General features: G+C 45.1%; 1 protein-coding gene across 1 annotated transcript in view; it reads left to right on the top strand.

The window, feature by feature from the left end:
* Nucleotides 1-13,756, top strand: part of Fancc (FA complementation group C) — a 108,709-nt gene that overhangs the window by 75,080 nt on the left and 19,873 nt on the right. Inside the window, exons 7-8 of the mRNA XM_038332409.1 lie at nt 1,121-1,285; nt 7,089-7,245. Coding sequence (XP_038188337.1) covers nt 1,121-1,285; nt 7,089-7,245 — 322 coding nt within the window. The remainder of the gene's footprint in view (nt 1-1,120; nt 1,286-7,088; nt 7,246-13,756) is intronic.

Below are 13,756 nucleotides of genomic sequence, written 5' to 3'. Positions count from 1 at the left end.
GCTAAGGAGTTTGTCCATATTGTTTTAAACAGTTATGTGGTGCAGCCTGGCACAAAGGGATGCTGTTCCAGCTGACATTGCCCAGCGGCCTCTCCTGACGTGGTCAGAAGAATTAGCATGGAGTGGTTGACAGTGGTGGGTTGTAGCTATAATACTAAAACCCTGCATTTCCTCCCTAGGAATTTAACTCATGAGGCAAGAACAAGTTACTTAGCTGGTGTTGGCTCAGACTTTTAGAATCTGACACTGGATAGTTTATTTATTTGGGGGGGGGGCATTTAAGTACAGTACAATTTTGGGACAAGAAAAGTTCAATGGTAAAAAATAGGGGAGGACTAGGTGGTAACAGTTACCTCAGTCCCGTGTGCAGATAGGGAAGACTAGGTGTGGTCTTGATCATCCAAAGAAAGTAGAGGTCACCAAACTCCAAAGTACATATGACATCTCTCCTAAGGATGGGTTCTACTTACTGAGTAACAATTCTTAATATAAGGTTTAGGGAAGAATTCTGGGGGATTCAGGGTAGGCCTGCTCTGTAGATAGCAAAGTCATCAGGTTATTAACTACATCTCCTCCCAGCCTTCGGGTGGAAAACAGGCACACAAGAGACAAACCTGCATGTTTGACATTCCTGGTCTCTCCGGTGCTTACCTGTGGGCACAAGGACCTTTTGCTCTCTAGGGGAGATCATTTGTCTCAGTGCGGAAGGACTTTTGCAGAGCTGTGTGTAGTGCCGAACTGTCTGTGTTGATCCACAGTGGGGTGAGACAGATGCCGGCGGTGGTCAGGAGGCTGCTCACACGCAGCTGGAGGTGTGTGGGCCAAGCCAGCGTGGCAGTGGCTGCTGGTCAGGCAGGCCAGCATCCGCATAGGAGTTCTGTGGGGGGCACAGGGCGTTAGTCAGGTGTGTCTGCAGATTGCTGTACAGATAAAGCCCTTCTGTGCCTGCAGCAGACATGGGAATAACAGTGGCTGAAGAAGACCTGGCACACAGTACTAGAGAAGATCTTGCTTGGCCAGCTGGGGGGCCTGTCACTGTCCTTTTCAGTGGGAAAACTTGTCCACAGTTATATGTGACTTTCTGATCTGGGCTGTCACTTCTTACCCTTTTCTCCAATAGGATGGCTCCTGAGCGCATGATGTGCCTGTCACAAGTTTGTGTCCCTCTGGTTACTCTGCCTGATTTCGAACCCCTGGTGGGGGCTCTCCTCACCTATCATGGGCATGAGCCTCAGGAGGTCCTCTCACCTGAGTTCTTCGACGCTGTGAATGAAGCCTTCTTGTCGTGAGTCCACCGATCTTATTGCTCAGCTTGTTTTTCCTAGTCGTGAAATGTTGTGGTGTGGAAAAAACATACAACAGTGTATTTAATGTTCTCTTTCCCTTCATTGTTTATTATTTATATATTTATTATTAGTGTGGTGGTCTGAGAACAGCTTACAGGAGTTGGGCTTCTTGTTAAGTTCATTTGGGTGCCAGTGATTGAACTCAAGTCACCAGGCTTAGCAGCAGGCACCTTTAAGCTTTCCCTCCTTCAGCCCAGCCATCTCTGTCCCCTCCAATGCTCTTAAAAATTACTGAAGATTCCGAAGAGCTTTATGTGGGTTATACTGCCCAATATTTGTCATATACGAAACCACACCCATAAATTTAGTCAGTGTTTATAGAACTGAGGCAGAATGCTTGCCCAGCATTGAAACATAGATTTGATCCTCAGCCCTTCAAAAGGAGGAGAAGGAGGAAAGAGAAGGGAGAATATTATTTGCAAAGAAATTCACTGCATTTGGAAACAGAACTGAAGGGCTGTGGGGATGGCACAGGAGATACAAGTGCTGAGCAAGCACAACTTCAGAGTTTTATCAGCCACATAAAAGCTGCACATGGTTTTACATACTGGAGTCCGGCACTGGGTGTGGGATGAAATTGGTGGCTCTCTGGGGCTTGTTGGTCAACCACTCTCAAAAGGGAAGATCCAAGTTCAGTTAGAGACCCTATCTCAAGGGAATCAGATGGAGGGTGTTGTCCTCCTCTGGCCTCTGCACGTGTGCAGAGGTGCACACAGCATCAGAAATGGTAACAATAGTAACAACAAACAGTGGTCTTTTTTGGCTTTTCGAGACCGGGTTTCTCTGTAGCTTTGGAGTCTGTCCTGGAACCAGCTCTTGTAGACCAGGCTGGTCTTGAACTCACAGAAATCCGCCTGTCTCTTCCTCCCAAGTGCTGGGATTAAAGGTGTGTGCCACCACCACCTGGCCAAACAGTGATCTTTTATAAAATAGAGATAGTCTGTTTGACAGTTAACGCTGTTTTTATGCCTTATGAGCCTCTTTGCCTGGCATTGGAAAGCTAGGTCCAGTCTGTGGGGTGTACTGATGGAAATGCCTATCCTCGCACAGTGGCATAATTAAGATGGCAGTGCCACCATAGCAGCCTTGGCGATAGGAGAGGAGAGTTTGCTTTGACCTAAATTTGAGCAGTCATGATTTTAAAAGTGAGTTGCAGTATGGCATCTAAGACTATATTAATAGGATATTTATAATCTGTTACATTAAAAATCTACTGACCTGGCCAGGGGTGTTGGCTCACTTGGCAAAGTACTTGCAATGCAGGCAGGAATGCTTGATTTCAGATCCCCTGCACCTATGTAGAAAAAGCCCACTGTGGTAGCATGTACCTGGTTATTTAAATGCTTTAGACAGAAAATAGGAATTGTTAAACACATAAGCATTTTTTTTAAACAGACCTCTAGGGCCAGGAAGATGACTTAGGGGGTAAGAACACTTGCAATGAGCCTGGTAACAAAAGTTCCTTCTCCAGAACCCACTGAAAGAAAGACAGAAGCAGCTCCTGAAAGTTATCCTCTGACCTCTACATGTGTTCTGTGGGCTGCCCATGCCTCCACACAATAAATACTTAAATAATATGTAAATAAATGTAAAAATTCTAAAAGCCATATATAATGTATACCTAAAATTGTTATTAGTTCCTTCTCATCACCTTATAGCTAATCAGGACCCAAGTTCTCCTGTTATGTAATTTTTTTTAATTGTTAGAATCAGAGTTCAAAGCTTCCTGTTGTGTTTGGTTCATAAGTTCCTTTATATTTCTTTCAAGCTGTAAGTTGGCTTTGCAAAGTACTTGTTAAAATGGTAGGTTGCCTTGCTCCACTTTGAGGTTCCAGAACATTTGGCCATCTCTGGTGTGGTGAGGGATACCGGTCCCTTCCTGCCAGGGTGTAGCCTGAGAGCTTCCTCAGCCTCTGCTCCGCTCCCGAGTGCAGGTGGGTCTGCCTTGCCACTCTGTGTTTATAATAAAATAGTTCTAGTTCTTCTCATTTTTCTTTCTTTGTAATTTAATGGTGTGTGTGTGTGTGTGTGTGTGTATGTGTGTGTTGCTTGTTTTATTCTCCATATAAATTCTAAAAGTGATTTGGCCTCTGGAAAGATACTTCATCAAGTGTGTGGGTTAGAGACAGCATTTTTGCATGTTACAGCTTCCTGTCTGCCTGTGAGTACACCTGTCTGTCTGTTCACCTTCACTCTGTGATCTAGCAGCATTTGCTGTATTGCCTGTGTGTGCCCTTTAGGCTTTTGTAACTCCAGTTACTGTCTTTTATCTTGAAATCTTGGCTGTCATCAGTGGGTCTTCTCATCCATCGCAGGTGTCCTGTTGTATCGTTGGTTACATTTGGGAAATGAAAGAGTTCCTAGTAGAGTATTTCCATTTTCCATATGTAACTCTTAACATTTATATACAATACATATTTCATTTTTATGAAAGCTAATAATTCAGAGAAGGTTAAATTGTTGAATGTTTACAAATAAGGTTAAAACAAGAACTATATGTGGTAGCTCACATTTATAATCCTAGTATTCAGGAAACTGAGACAGGAGGATTGCCACAAATCAAAGCCAATTTGGGCTATACCTACCAAGATTCTGTCTTAAACACACACACACACACACACACACACACACACACACACACACACCCCAGACCCTCATAAATACATGCTCATATAAACATGAAAAGTTGAAGTCATTTTTTTTAAATATTTATTTATTTATTTATTTATTTATTTATTTATTTATTTATTTATTTTGTATACAATATTCTGTCTGTGTGTATGCCTGTAGGCCAGAAGAGGGCACCAGACCCATTACAGATGGTTGTGAGCCACCATGTGGTTGCTGGGAATTGAACTCAGGACCTTTGGAAGAGCAGGCAATGCTCTTAACCTCTGAGCCATCTCTCCAGCCCCCAGAAGTCATTTTCTTCTGTCTTCTTCAATCCTTCTGTCATAATTTACTCAGTATGTCCCAATTTTTAAGAAATCTGCATTACCTTTGTTATTCATTGGTATTGAGTAATCGTCACCTGCAGTTCAGCTGAGTCCTTAGGTTCTTATGGTTTTCTCACCAACATGCACCTTTTATACAACACAGCACAGTGGAAAACTCCATCTCTGATTATAGTAATTCACCTGCATTTCCATGTCCAGCCTTAAAGCAGACCACCTTTGGCATCTTTTGTAAACCCCAACAGCAGTCTCAGAAATTACCAACCGGGAGGCATGCTGCCCAGAGCCCAGGGTGAGAGCCTGCCTGCCCTTGCTCTCATTTCACATGCGATAGAGCGTTCTCGCTCAGCTACTAATACAGTTTATTTGGTTTGGAAAGTTATGTCTACTAATACACAAGGGACAGACTGTCCAGAAATTCTGGGTGGTCCTCAGCATGTCCAATTCCAACAGTTTCAGACTAGCAAGTCAACCCAGAGCCACATCGGCTGGAACCTTTCCATGGGCGCTTTCCTGTGGAGAGCCCGTCCGCCACATGTCCACAGAGGAGGCTGACTCAGTGAGCTGTGCAGAACTGCTGCTCCACGCCCTGCACCCCTCCCAGCTTGAACAGTTCCCCAGATGGGCTGTGTGGCCTTCTGGAAACCACAGCTTTCTTTGACCAAAGCAGCCTTGCCCTCTGTTCAGCTTCTCAACTGCTTACCACAGCACACGGTGGAATTCCTGTGTTTTATAATTGGCTGGGCGTCTTTTGCCTTGGCTTCCAAATACAGTCATGTATTTTCCAGAAATGGGCTGTTTCCTCTAAACAACTCATGCTGGTTCCCCTTTGTGGTTTAGATAACCTAGAGGAACCTTTTGATTTCTTGACTTAAATGTCGAACCTAACTTTTTATAAAATTCATACCCAGGAGTCTTGTCCCAGGTCTGCAGACTGCCTAAAATCTTGCAGAGGTGGGAAGGCTGCGGAGACTTTCATTAATCCATGGAGTGTTAGTAATTGAGTGTTCATGGTCTCTGAACTAAACCCAAATCCAGTGCTTCAGGAACACTGGGGAGCCTGCTGCCGGCATGCAGAGATTTCTTTCCCTGTGCTTAAAGCAGATGGAAGAGGAGATGGATGCAGGGCTTCTGTGTTATGACAGAGTAAAAGATATATGTGTCCAGGCATACAAAACTTCTGGGATTTCCTGAGTGATAGGGAGCCTTTTCCAACCATATGTAAGTTTAGGCTAAGGGGTGCATCTTCTGGGCCCCTAGAGAGCTTCAGGATCAGGGCTAACAGCAGAGCAACCAGCCTTGTGGCCACTAGAACTGGACGTAATTACCAGTGGCTGGTCATACATCAGCTCAGCCACAGGACTTGAAAAGCATCTGGGTGAGCACTAAGACATTGCAGGCCTGGTATACCTGGAGACGGCATAGAAACCCATGTGTCTTATCCGTGTCCTCTATCTGACCGTTCCTGGTTGTTCCTTTTAGAATGAATTGCTGATTGTTAGAGCATTGTTATAAATTCTGAGCCTGCTCTATCAAATTGTTACACACCCAAAGAAGGGATTGTGGGAAGCTGTTTTTAACCAGAAGACTCGTAGTTTGTGGATGAATCTCTTACTGATGACCGCAGTAGCCATGGGTAGTGGGCATCAGAGTCAGATTGAAGTGGTAGATATCAGTGTGGTATCCAGAGAGATGAAGGGGACATTGGCATCTATACAGTTGATGAGCTAAGTAAGTACAATTAGCTCCTGGCAGCGTGGATGATTAACACCAGCTGACCACAGAAGGTGACTATGTGACATGTCACAACTGTTTAAGTTAGAACACAACACTTTTGAGAGTCGGAGGCATTTCTGTTTATAATTATGAGCTTGTCACACACAGACTAGGGTATATCTTTACTCCAAGATTGAGGAGACTCAGGTGCCAATGTCATGCTGAGCAGTACCCCCACTCAGACAGGGCTCTTCCCCAAATTAAAATCTGGGAGTACCCCTGACATGCCTGTAGACCCAACAGTGTCCAAAAGAAAGGAAAAACAAAACCAACCATGCACTGTACGTTCAGGAATAGACCCTGCCTACTAGAGGAGATCTTTATCATCATCTGGCCTCTGCATACATGCGTGCATGGAAATACACACGTGTACAGATGCCACATGTCACATGTACTTAGACTGCACACAAAAGACAAAATACTAAGCCAAAGCTACATGACATGGTTTGGCTGTAACATAAGATTTACTATGCGCCAACTGGGCCATCTCCCATTAAGACTTGCATTTTTATTTATTGAGAATTCACAGTGTGGTCTGTGGTGTCTGTGTATTACATGTGCACTGCTACATTGGATCCTTCTAGCCAGTTTGGTTTTACAGAGAAGTAAGTTGAGGCTATGAAGGGCCAGGTAACTTCCTTAGGACTGTGGACTTATTTCCGGTCTCAATCTAGTTCAGTTTTAAACATAGCTTGCCTCTTAACTTTATGTCCTTATTTTCTGGACATCACAGGGATTTTTTCATATCATTTTTCCTTTTTCCCTTTCTTTGATATGTATTTGTATATACTTTGGGAAGCAGTCTTCACTTTCTAAGGGTTCCTGAAGGTTTAGGTGAGAAATTGCCATAGTATTTTGCAAGTAGATGCATCAATATTGACAGCTGCCAAGACCATGCTGAGAAAACCACTTCTCACACACTTGATTTGTGATTGCCATTTGAACATTGCTCATTTTGATGTCTTTTCGAGAATCTATTTCTGTTTAACCTTCTGTTTATTTCTTGCTCAAGGAGGAAGATCATTCTGCCCGTGTCCTCTGTGGTCAGCCTCTGGTTTCGGCATCTCCCCAGTCTTGAAAAGGCAGTGCTGCATCTTTTTGAAAAGCTGCTCTCCAGCAAGAGAAATTGCCTGAGAGAGATGGAGTGCCGTATACAAGATTCATTGCTGGTACGTGCTGGGCTTTCGTGACAAGAAAAACCCTTAAACAAATTGCTGAGAACATTGCCTCTAGTTAAAGAGCTTCAGAAGTACAAAGTGCGACCGGAGCTGGGGCCTGGGAGTTAGGGACATCTAATGCCCTAGGACTTTCCTATGGCGCGTGCGCGCGTTTCTGTGTGTGTATGTGTGTGTGTGTGTGTGTTCGCTCCATTCACCTCCTGATGCTCTATTCCACCACACTGCCCCATTTTACAGAAAACAGACAGGCCATGTTCTTACCTGTGGCTTGTATAGAATGTACTTCCCAGGGGTCTGAAGAGGCCAGGGATGCAAGATAGGCTTTTAAAAAATACTGTTTCTCATTTTAGTGTGAGAAACATGTTCTTAAAACGGGGGCTCTTATAGATAAGGGAGAAGAAAAACCAGTTAATACAAATTTAGAAACTGAACCTACAACTCTCCATGAGGATAGAGTATTAGAGAGAAACAAATGAGAGCTCAGAAAAATGCTTAAAGCAGCAAAACCATTGGATTTGTGTGCGTTTTCTTTTGGGTGAAGCTTCTGCACACCGAAGCCTCCACTTCCTTCAAGAGCCCTAAGGTCTTGGCACCAGTGGCCCGACTTCCAGTCAGTGGTCAGGGCCTGGCCAGTCAATGTCTGCCTTTAGCTTGGTTAGTGGGGTTCTGTAAGAACCAGTGTCCCCAGGAAAAAGAGTACATAATACCTACTCACAGTTTCCCCTCAACAATCATGTTTTCCCCAGTGAGGGCAGAACCTCTTATTTAAGACAGACTGAGACGAAAGTATCTTTCAAATGAACTGCTTTCCTGTAAGATACACAAAGGACGAATAAGCAGAGATGTGTAAGTGTTTGTGTGTGTATAAAGCAAACCACATTGAGCTCAGTGGTTCACTGACTTGTTCCAACTACTCAGAAGGCACAAGTGGGAGTCAGTTGAGGTGATTTTCTATCAGTTTGATTGGGTGGGCAAAATGTCTCTGTGGGTAAATGTGCTTGTTGTCAAGTCAGACAACATGAGTTCAGTGCCTACAGGGCAGAAGGAGAGAGCCAACTACCGCACCCTGCCCTTTGACCTCCCCACACGTGCTATGACATGTTCCACCAATAAATGAAATGTAATTAAAAACAGCCAGGACAACATAGCAAGACCACTTAAAAAATATGAAAGAGATTTACTGTGTGCAGAGCGCTAATACAAAGTCAGCCAGTGTCCACAGAAGAAGCTGCCTAGGCCTAGATTCTGGTGACGTCCTCAGAGTTAAAGGGCTTGTTCACTCAGGCAGGCCTCCAGCCACCAGCGCCTGTTTAGCGTGCGTGCTCGCAGGGTAGAGTCGTGGAGGCTTGTGTCTCAAGTGCAGTCTGCAGGCACCGGCATCTCCTCTTCGCGAAGGTATTTTATCCCAGATTCCTAGTGTCACACACTAGGACACCACACACTGTGACCTCAGCCACCCAGCATGGTTACAGAGAGGAGTCTGCTGTCACAACAGCCATGTGAATCCTATTAAAAGTGGAACTTGAGCCGGGCGGTGGTGGCGCACACCTTTAATCCCAGCACTCGGGAGGCAGAGGCAGGCGGATCTCTGTGAGTTCGAGGCCAGCCTGGTCTACAAGAGCTAGTTCCAGGACAGGCTCTAAAAAAGCTGCAGAGAAACCCTGTCTCGAAAAACCAAAAGAAAAAAGAAAAGTGGAACTTGAAGCCGGGCGGTGGTGGCGCACGCCTTTAATCCCAGCACTCGCAAGGCAGAGGCAGGCGGATCTCTGAGTTCGAGGCCAGCCTGGTCTACAAGAGCTAGTTCCAGGACAGGCTCTAGAAACTACAGGGAAACCCTGTCTCGAAAAAAAAAAAAGAAAAAAAGTGGAATTTGAGCCAGGTGTGGTGGTGCACACCTTTAATCCCAGCACTTGGAGGCAGAGGCGGGCAGATCTCTGTGAGTTTGGAGGCCAGCCTGGTCTACAGAGTGAGTTCCAGGTTAGCTAGGACTACACAGAGAAACCCTGTCTCAAGCTAAAAAAAAAATGTAGAACTTAACGTTATGTTCAATGTGGCTAAGGAGCGGAGCATTCCAGGTGCAGTGGCGCCTCACAGGAACCTCAGTGGCCTTCTCTGTGTTCTCATGGCTCCTGTGAGCTGGGGGATCTGATGGAGGCTGTGAGTTCCACAGCAGTGCAGGATAGTGCTATCTCAGCTCAGTGGCCAGGAAACGGGGAGAACGTGTCTGCCTCGTTCGTGGCCTAGACCAAGGAAGGTGCTGAGGCTGCCTGCCTGGCTGCCCTGCGTTGTTGAAACCTTTTCACATCGGAGATTGTAAGGGAATCAGTTTTAGGGCAGCAGTTGCATGGATTTCCTCTCTCTCACATGTGTGCATGTGTACATACATTTGCATTCATGATTGCTACTTCTCACCATTTTTAAAAGTTACATAGAATCTTAAGGCAGCTTCCTTAAAGATCTTGTAGGTGATTCCGGAAGCCCGCTGACAGTCTCTTCCAAGTTAAGGCAGTAAGTTGCTTTGTCTGGTAAATGCCTTTATTCCTAAATTAGATGTGCACATTGAGATTTTTTTACTTTATCTCTGGTCTGTCCTGGTTTCAATGCAAACTGATGGCCCTGGGCTCTTGGCTTGTAGCTTGCTCATAACTGTCCTTTGTATCTCCCCTCAGTGGAAGGCTTCCCAGCCCCATGGGCTGTGTGACTGTTGATGTTACAGGTTCTTCTCTGAACCTTGTCTGCATCCATTTTACCTGGAGCCTTCGGCCCAAGCTATCCTAGGTGAGCACAGCAAAGTGCCCCTCCCAAAGACATTGTACTGCTGTGGGCAGTAACCGTCCTTGACAAGGAGCCTAGAATGAGTTTATCAGGATCATCTGTGGGGAGCTTCAGAGCTTTTATTATGGTTGAGGGGGGATTTGAGGGTGTGTTATTTGGTTTAATTTATTGTGGCATTACCAGGATGTGACCCCTCTATGCCTTGTGGTTCATGGATATAATTACAATACAGACAACAAGCTGGAAGCCCCTGATTGGCTTAGGTATTCTCCTCCACCATATTAAACCCACAGAGCCAGAGAACCCAGCAGGATAGAATAAGCCCCGTGACCTGGCTGAGTGATTACAGGGGTAACTTGAAGAGTCCGCTTCCTAATTGCATCTTCTGATTCATTTATCACAGTGCAGCATCTTCAAGCATTGACAGGGCCATTCACAGTATCAGATCTGTAAGACTCAGCTCCACTGCTGCATTTTGCTGCCCAAGAAACCTGATGCCAATTGCATTAGTGCTGGATCCTGACAGTAATTAAAGTGTGATGGTCTATATAACTTGTGTTTTGTGTGGAACACTGTTAATTATATTCCCATCTCTTGGGACTATCCAGAATGATTTCTGGAAATTCTATAGTTACCCAAATGAAGAAAAAAAAAAAGAAAAAGAAAAGAAGAATAAAAAAGGGCTGTGCAGAGTGTAGTGACCTCCCTGAATGTCCTTTGGCCTTTTGGAGACTTCAGAGGCCTGGCAGTTTCTGGTAAGACAATGAATAATAAGAAACTAGTTTCAAGTCACCTTAATTCCAAACAAGATGTGTGTGCATGCACATGTGTGAAACTTGTGAATATTAATGAATTCCCAAACCTGTTTATGTTTGAGGTTCAACTTTTGGTTCTCTACCCTTCATTGCCCCAAGATCATGGCTGCCTGCCATAGTTGGTGGCCCCAGATAGATCAGGGTATTAACCCCAGTTTGTCATTTACTTTGCAGACTAAAAGTTTCAAAAACAGATGGTCTTGTGTTTCCTTTGACAGAGCAGTCACCAGGAGACCGTAATCCGTAGCCTCAGACCTGACCTTAAACACTGACGTCAGAGGTAGTGAAAGCCACTTGCTAATGATGCAGCCCTTTTGGCACTATGCTCTTTGCCCAGGCTGGACTTGTATCAAGGAGACTGTTTTCCTGTTACAGTTCTGTGTGTGGAGCCCAGAAAGCTATTGTTTAGGTCCCCAGTTTGAATGAAAAGGGCCGACTGGATGGGAGGGTGGCCTGTGCTTGGCTGCTGCACTGTGCTACGTGCCAGAGCCAGGGGCACCCTGGTTCCCATGCCCTCCATGCCCTCCTTGTGAGCTGACCGCCTGCTAGAAGCCACCACTTTGGGGCCTAGAAGAGCTGCCCTAAAGAAGGGGTGCATGGAAGGCAGGAGGCAGGGTAAGGCTTTTGTAAGTCAGAGACTGTTCTCATTAATTATCTTAGAAGAGTTGGTAGCTCAGTAAAAAGTATCTTTGTCTCTGCGAGCTCCAGACACCTCAGTGTGTTCCTCTGTTGGGTAGGAATTCTTCAGAGGGCAGTCACTGTGGCTTTAGAAGGCGAAACTGCTCAGAAAGTCCCCTGCACCATCCCATTGCTGAAATACAAGTGGTAACTCCTGTCCTCAACATGAACAGCTTTCCCTGGTGCTCTAGCCTGTTCTCTCCCTGCATTTCCATGAGTGTTCTTGAAGTACTTCCTGCCTGAGCTCTAATGTGATACATGTAATTAAACCAAAGCTGGAGAGAAAGACTTGGCCTTGGTGGACCAAAAAAGTGCTGTGGGACTTCTGTATGTGCTGCGCTTTCCAGTGTCAGCCTCACGAGGGCACTAGATGCCCCAATACTGTCCCCAAAGAAAGCCCAGGGTGCAGGATAATCTTCATTCCTGGGGTTGCAGTTGTACCTACTGGAAGGTGGAGGGGAAGAGGCCCACAAACAGACCACAACAAAACAGTGGACCATACAGCCCCTCCCACTGAGAGGTCAAGGTGAGCAGCGGCAGGACACAGGGACCAGGGCTGGAAGAGTTTGTCCAGTGTGCAGAGCTGGGCATCCCCCAGTGTGCACCCCTACTTCTCTGTCCTGACACTGAGACCTCACGTAAACTTACAGCATAAGAGCACATTTGGTACTTGTTAAGGTTTTAAGCCCAGGAATGACAGATTTATCACTAATTAAACAATAATTGCATTATGGGGTACTGAAAAAATTGCTTGTAGTATAAACAGCATCTGGTAAAGATTAAAAAGAAAGCTCAAATTTGTTGTAAGAAACATGAATCTTTTTAAACAAAATAGATTCTAAAAATGTGAAGGGTTGTTTAGTTTTATGTTTAACATTTTAAAAATAGAAAAGAAAATGCCACAATGAAAGTATGTATCTAGGAAAGTGTCCTATTACACGATCAATGTGAAGTTTTTTATATAGGTAGATTTTTTTAAAGCTAAATCATTTTTTAACTCGGTAAAAGAGTTTATTGTTGAAGTCTATGAGGAATATTCCTTTAGAAGAGGCTTTTATTTTTGTTTTGAATTTGTATGTATTTGTGTCTCTGATAACTATAGTCACCACCTTTTAACTCATGTCTGTGTACAAAGAGGGGTGTCTCCAGTAGAGTGGGGGGGAGGGTTCCCCACTGGTGTGCAAACTGAAAGGGAAACTTCTCAGCTCATTTTCTCAGAGGACCATTTTCTGACATCAAACATTAAAGTGGCTAAGAAAGAAGAACCCGTCCTAAGTACTGAACTTGAGCTGTTGTTTCCCTGTCGGATTGTGTGAAGGAAGACTTGCGGCTTCATTGTGACTCTTCATTAGACACAGAGGTACTCACTTCTCTGTGAGTCACCTAAGAGTTTCCTTTCTAGTTCTTTGTCTCTTTCTCAAACACACGCACACAGTCTGAAAACAATTGATAGAAAAAATTGTGTCTTCTTCCTGAGAAACTCACTGTGTGTTCTCTTTGGAGTGTCAGGTAGCTTATAATAACCCTGACACCTTGGGACGAGAACAGCAGTTTAATGAGCTCCAGGGTCGAGCGAGAGCCCCAGCTCCAGGCACATAGCTCCTGATGGAGGGCGGGAAGCTGGCCTTCAGCGCTCCCCGCCTCTGTCTCGCTGATGCTCTGTGCTGTCCATGTTGACTCCTTGCTGCGTGCTGCTGAGGGATGGGAATGAACCGTCCAGGGGAGAGGGAATCTAAAGGAAAGACTGAGACATTCTGGCTCCCAGCAGAGAGGGAGGGGCCACAGGTCTCCGTCAGTCCACCTCCAGTGCTTGTGAAATGTGGAGGCAGGAAAGGAGGAGAGTGTTGATGACGGTTTCCCTGGCATGAAGCAATCACCATGTGAAGATTGTTAGGCCAGATGGAGGAAAGGGTTTGAGAAGGAACAAGATTTGGGAGGATGGAGAAAAACAGAGGAGTAGAAGGAACCTGAGGCATCCTTGCTTTTTTTCTCTTTTCCCTTATTTTGGTAGGAAAGATAATTGCACAGATTTCTTGTTTTAGGGCAAAGCTGTAGAGCCCTGGAATGCTGAGTGACCTTTGATGTCCCTCTGATGACCTATAAAACACTCTGCCTCCTCCTCACAGGGATTCTGTAAGAGGTAGAATTTGACTTTCAGAGAAGCATGCATGAGAACTCTAGTTCTGGTGAGAAAATTGGCTTAAGTGTGCCACAGGGACTGGGAAATACTTTGA

This window comes from Arvicola amphibius, chromosome 6 (genome assembly GCF_903992535.2).
Source record: "Arvicola amphibius chromosome 6, mArvAmp1.2, whole genome shotgun sequence".
In the NCBI taxonomy this organism is placed as follows: Eukaryota; Metazoa; Chordata; class Mammalia; order Rodentia; family Cricetidae; genus Arvicola; species Arvicola amphibius.
This window is presented reverse-complemented; position numbering and strand designations above follow the sequence as displayed.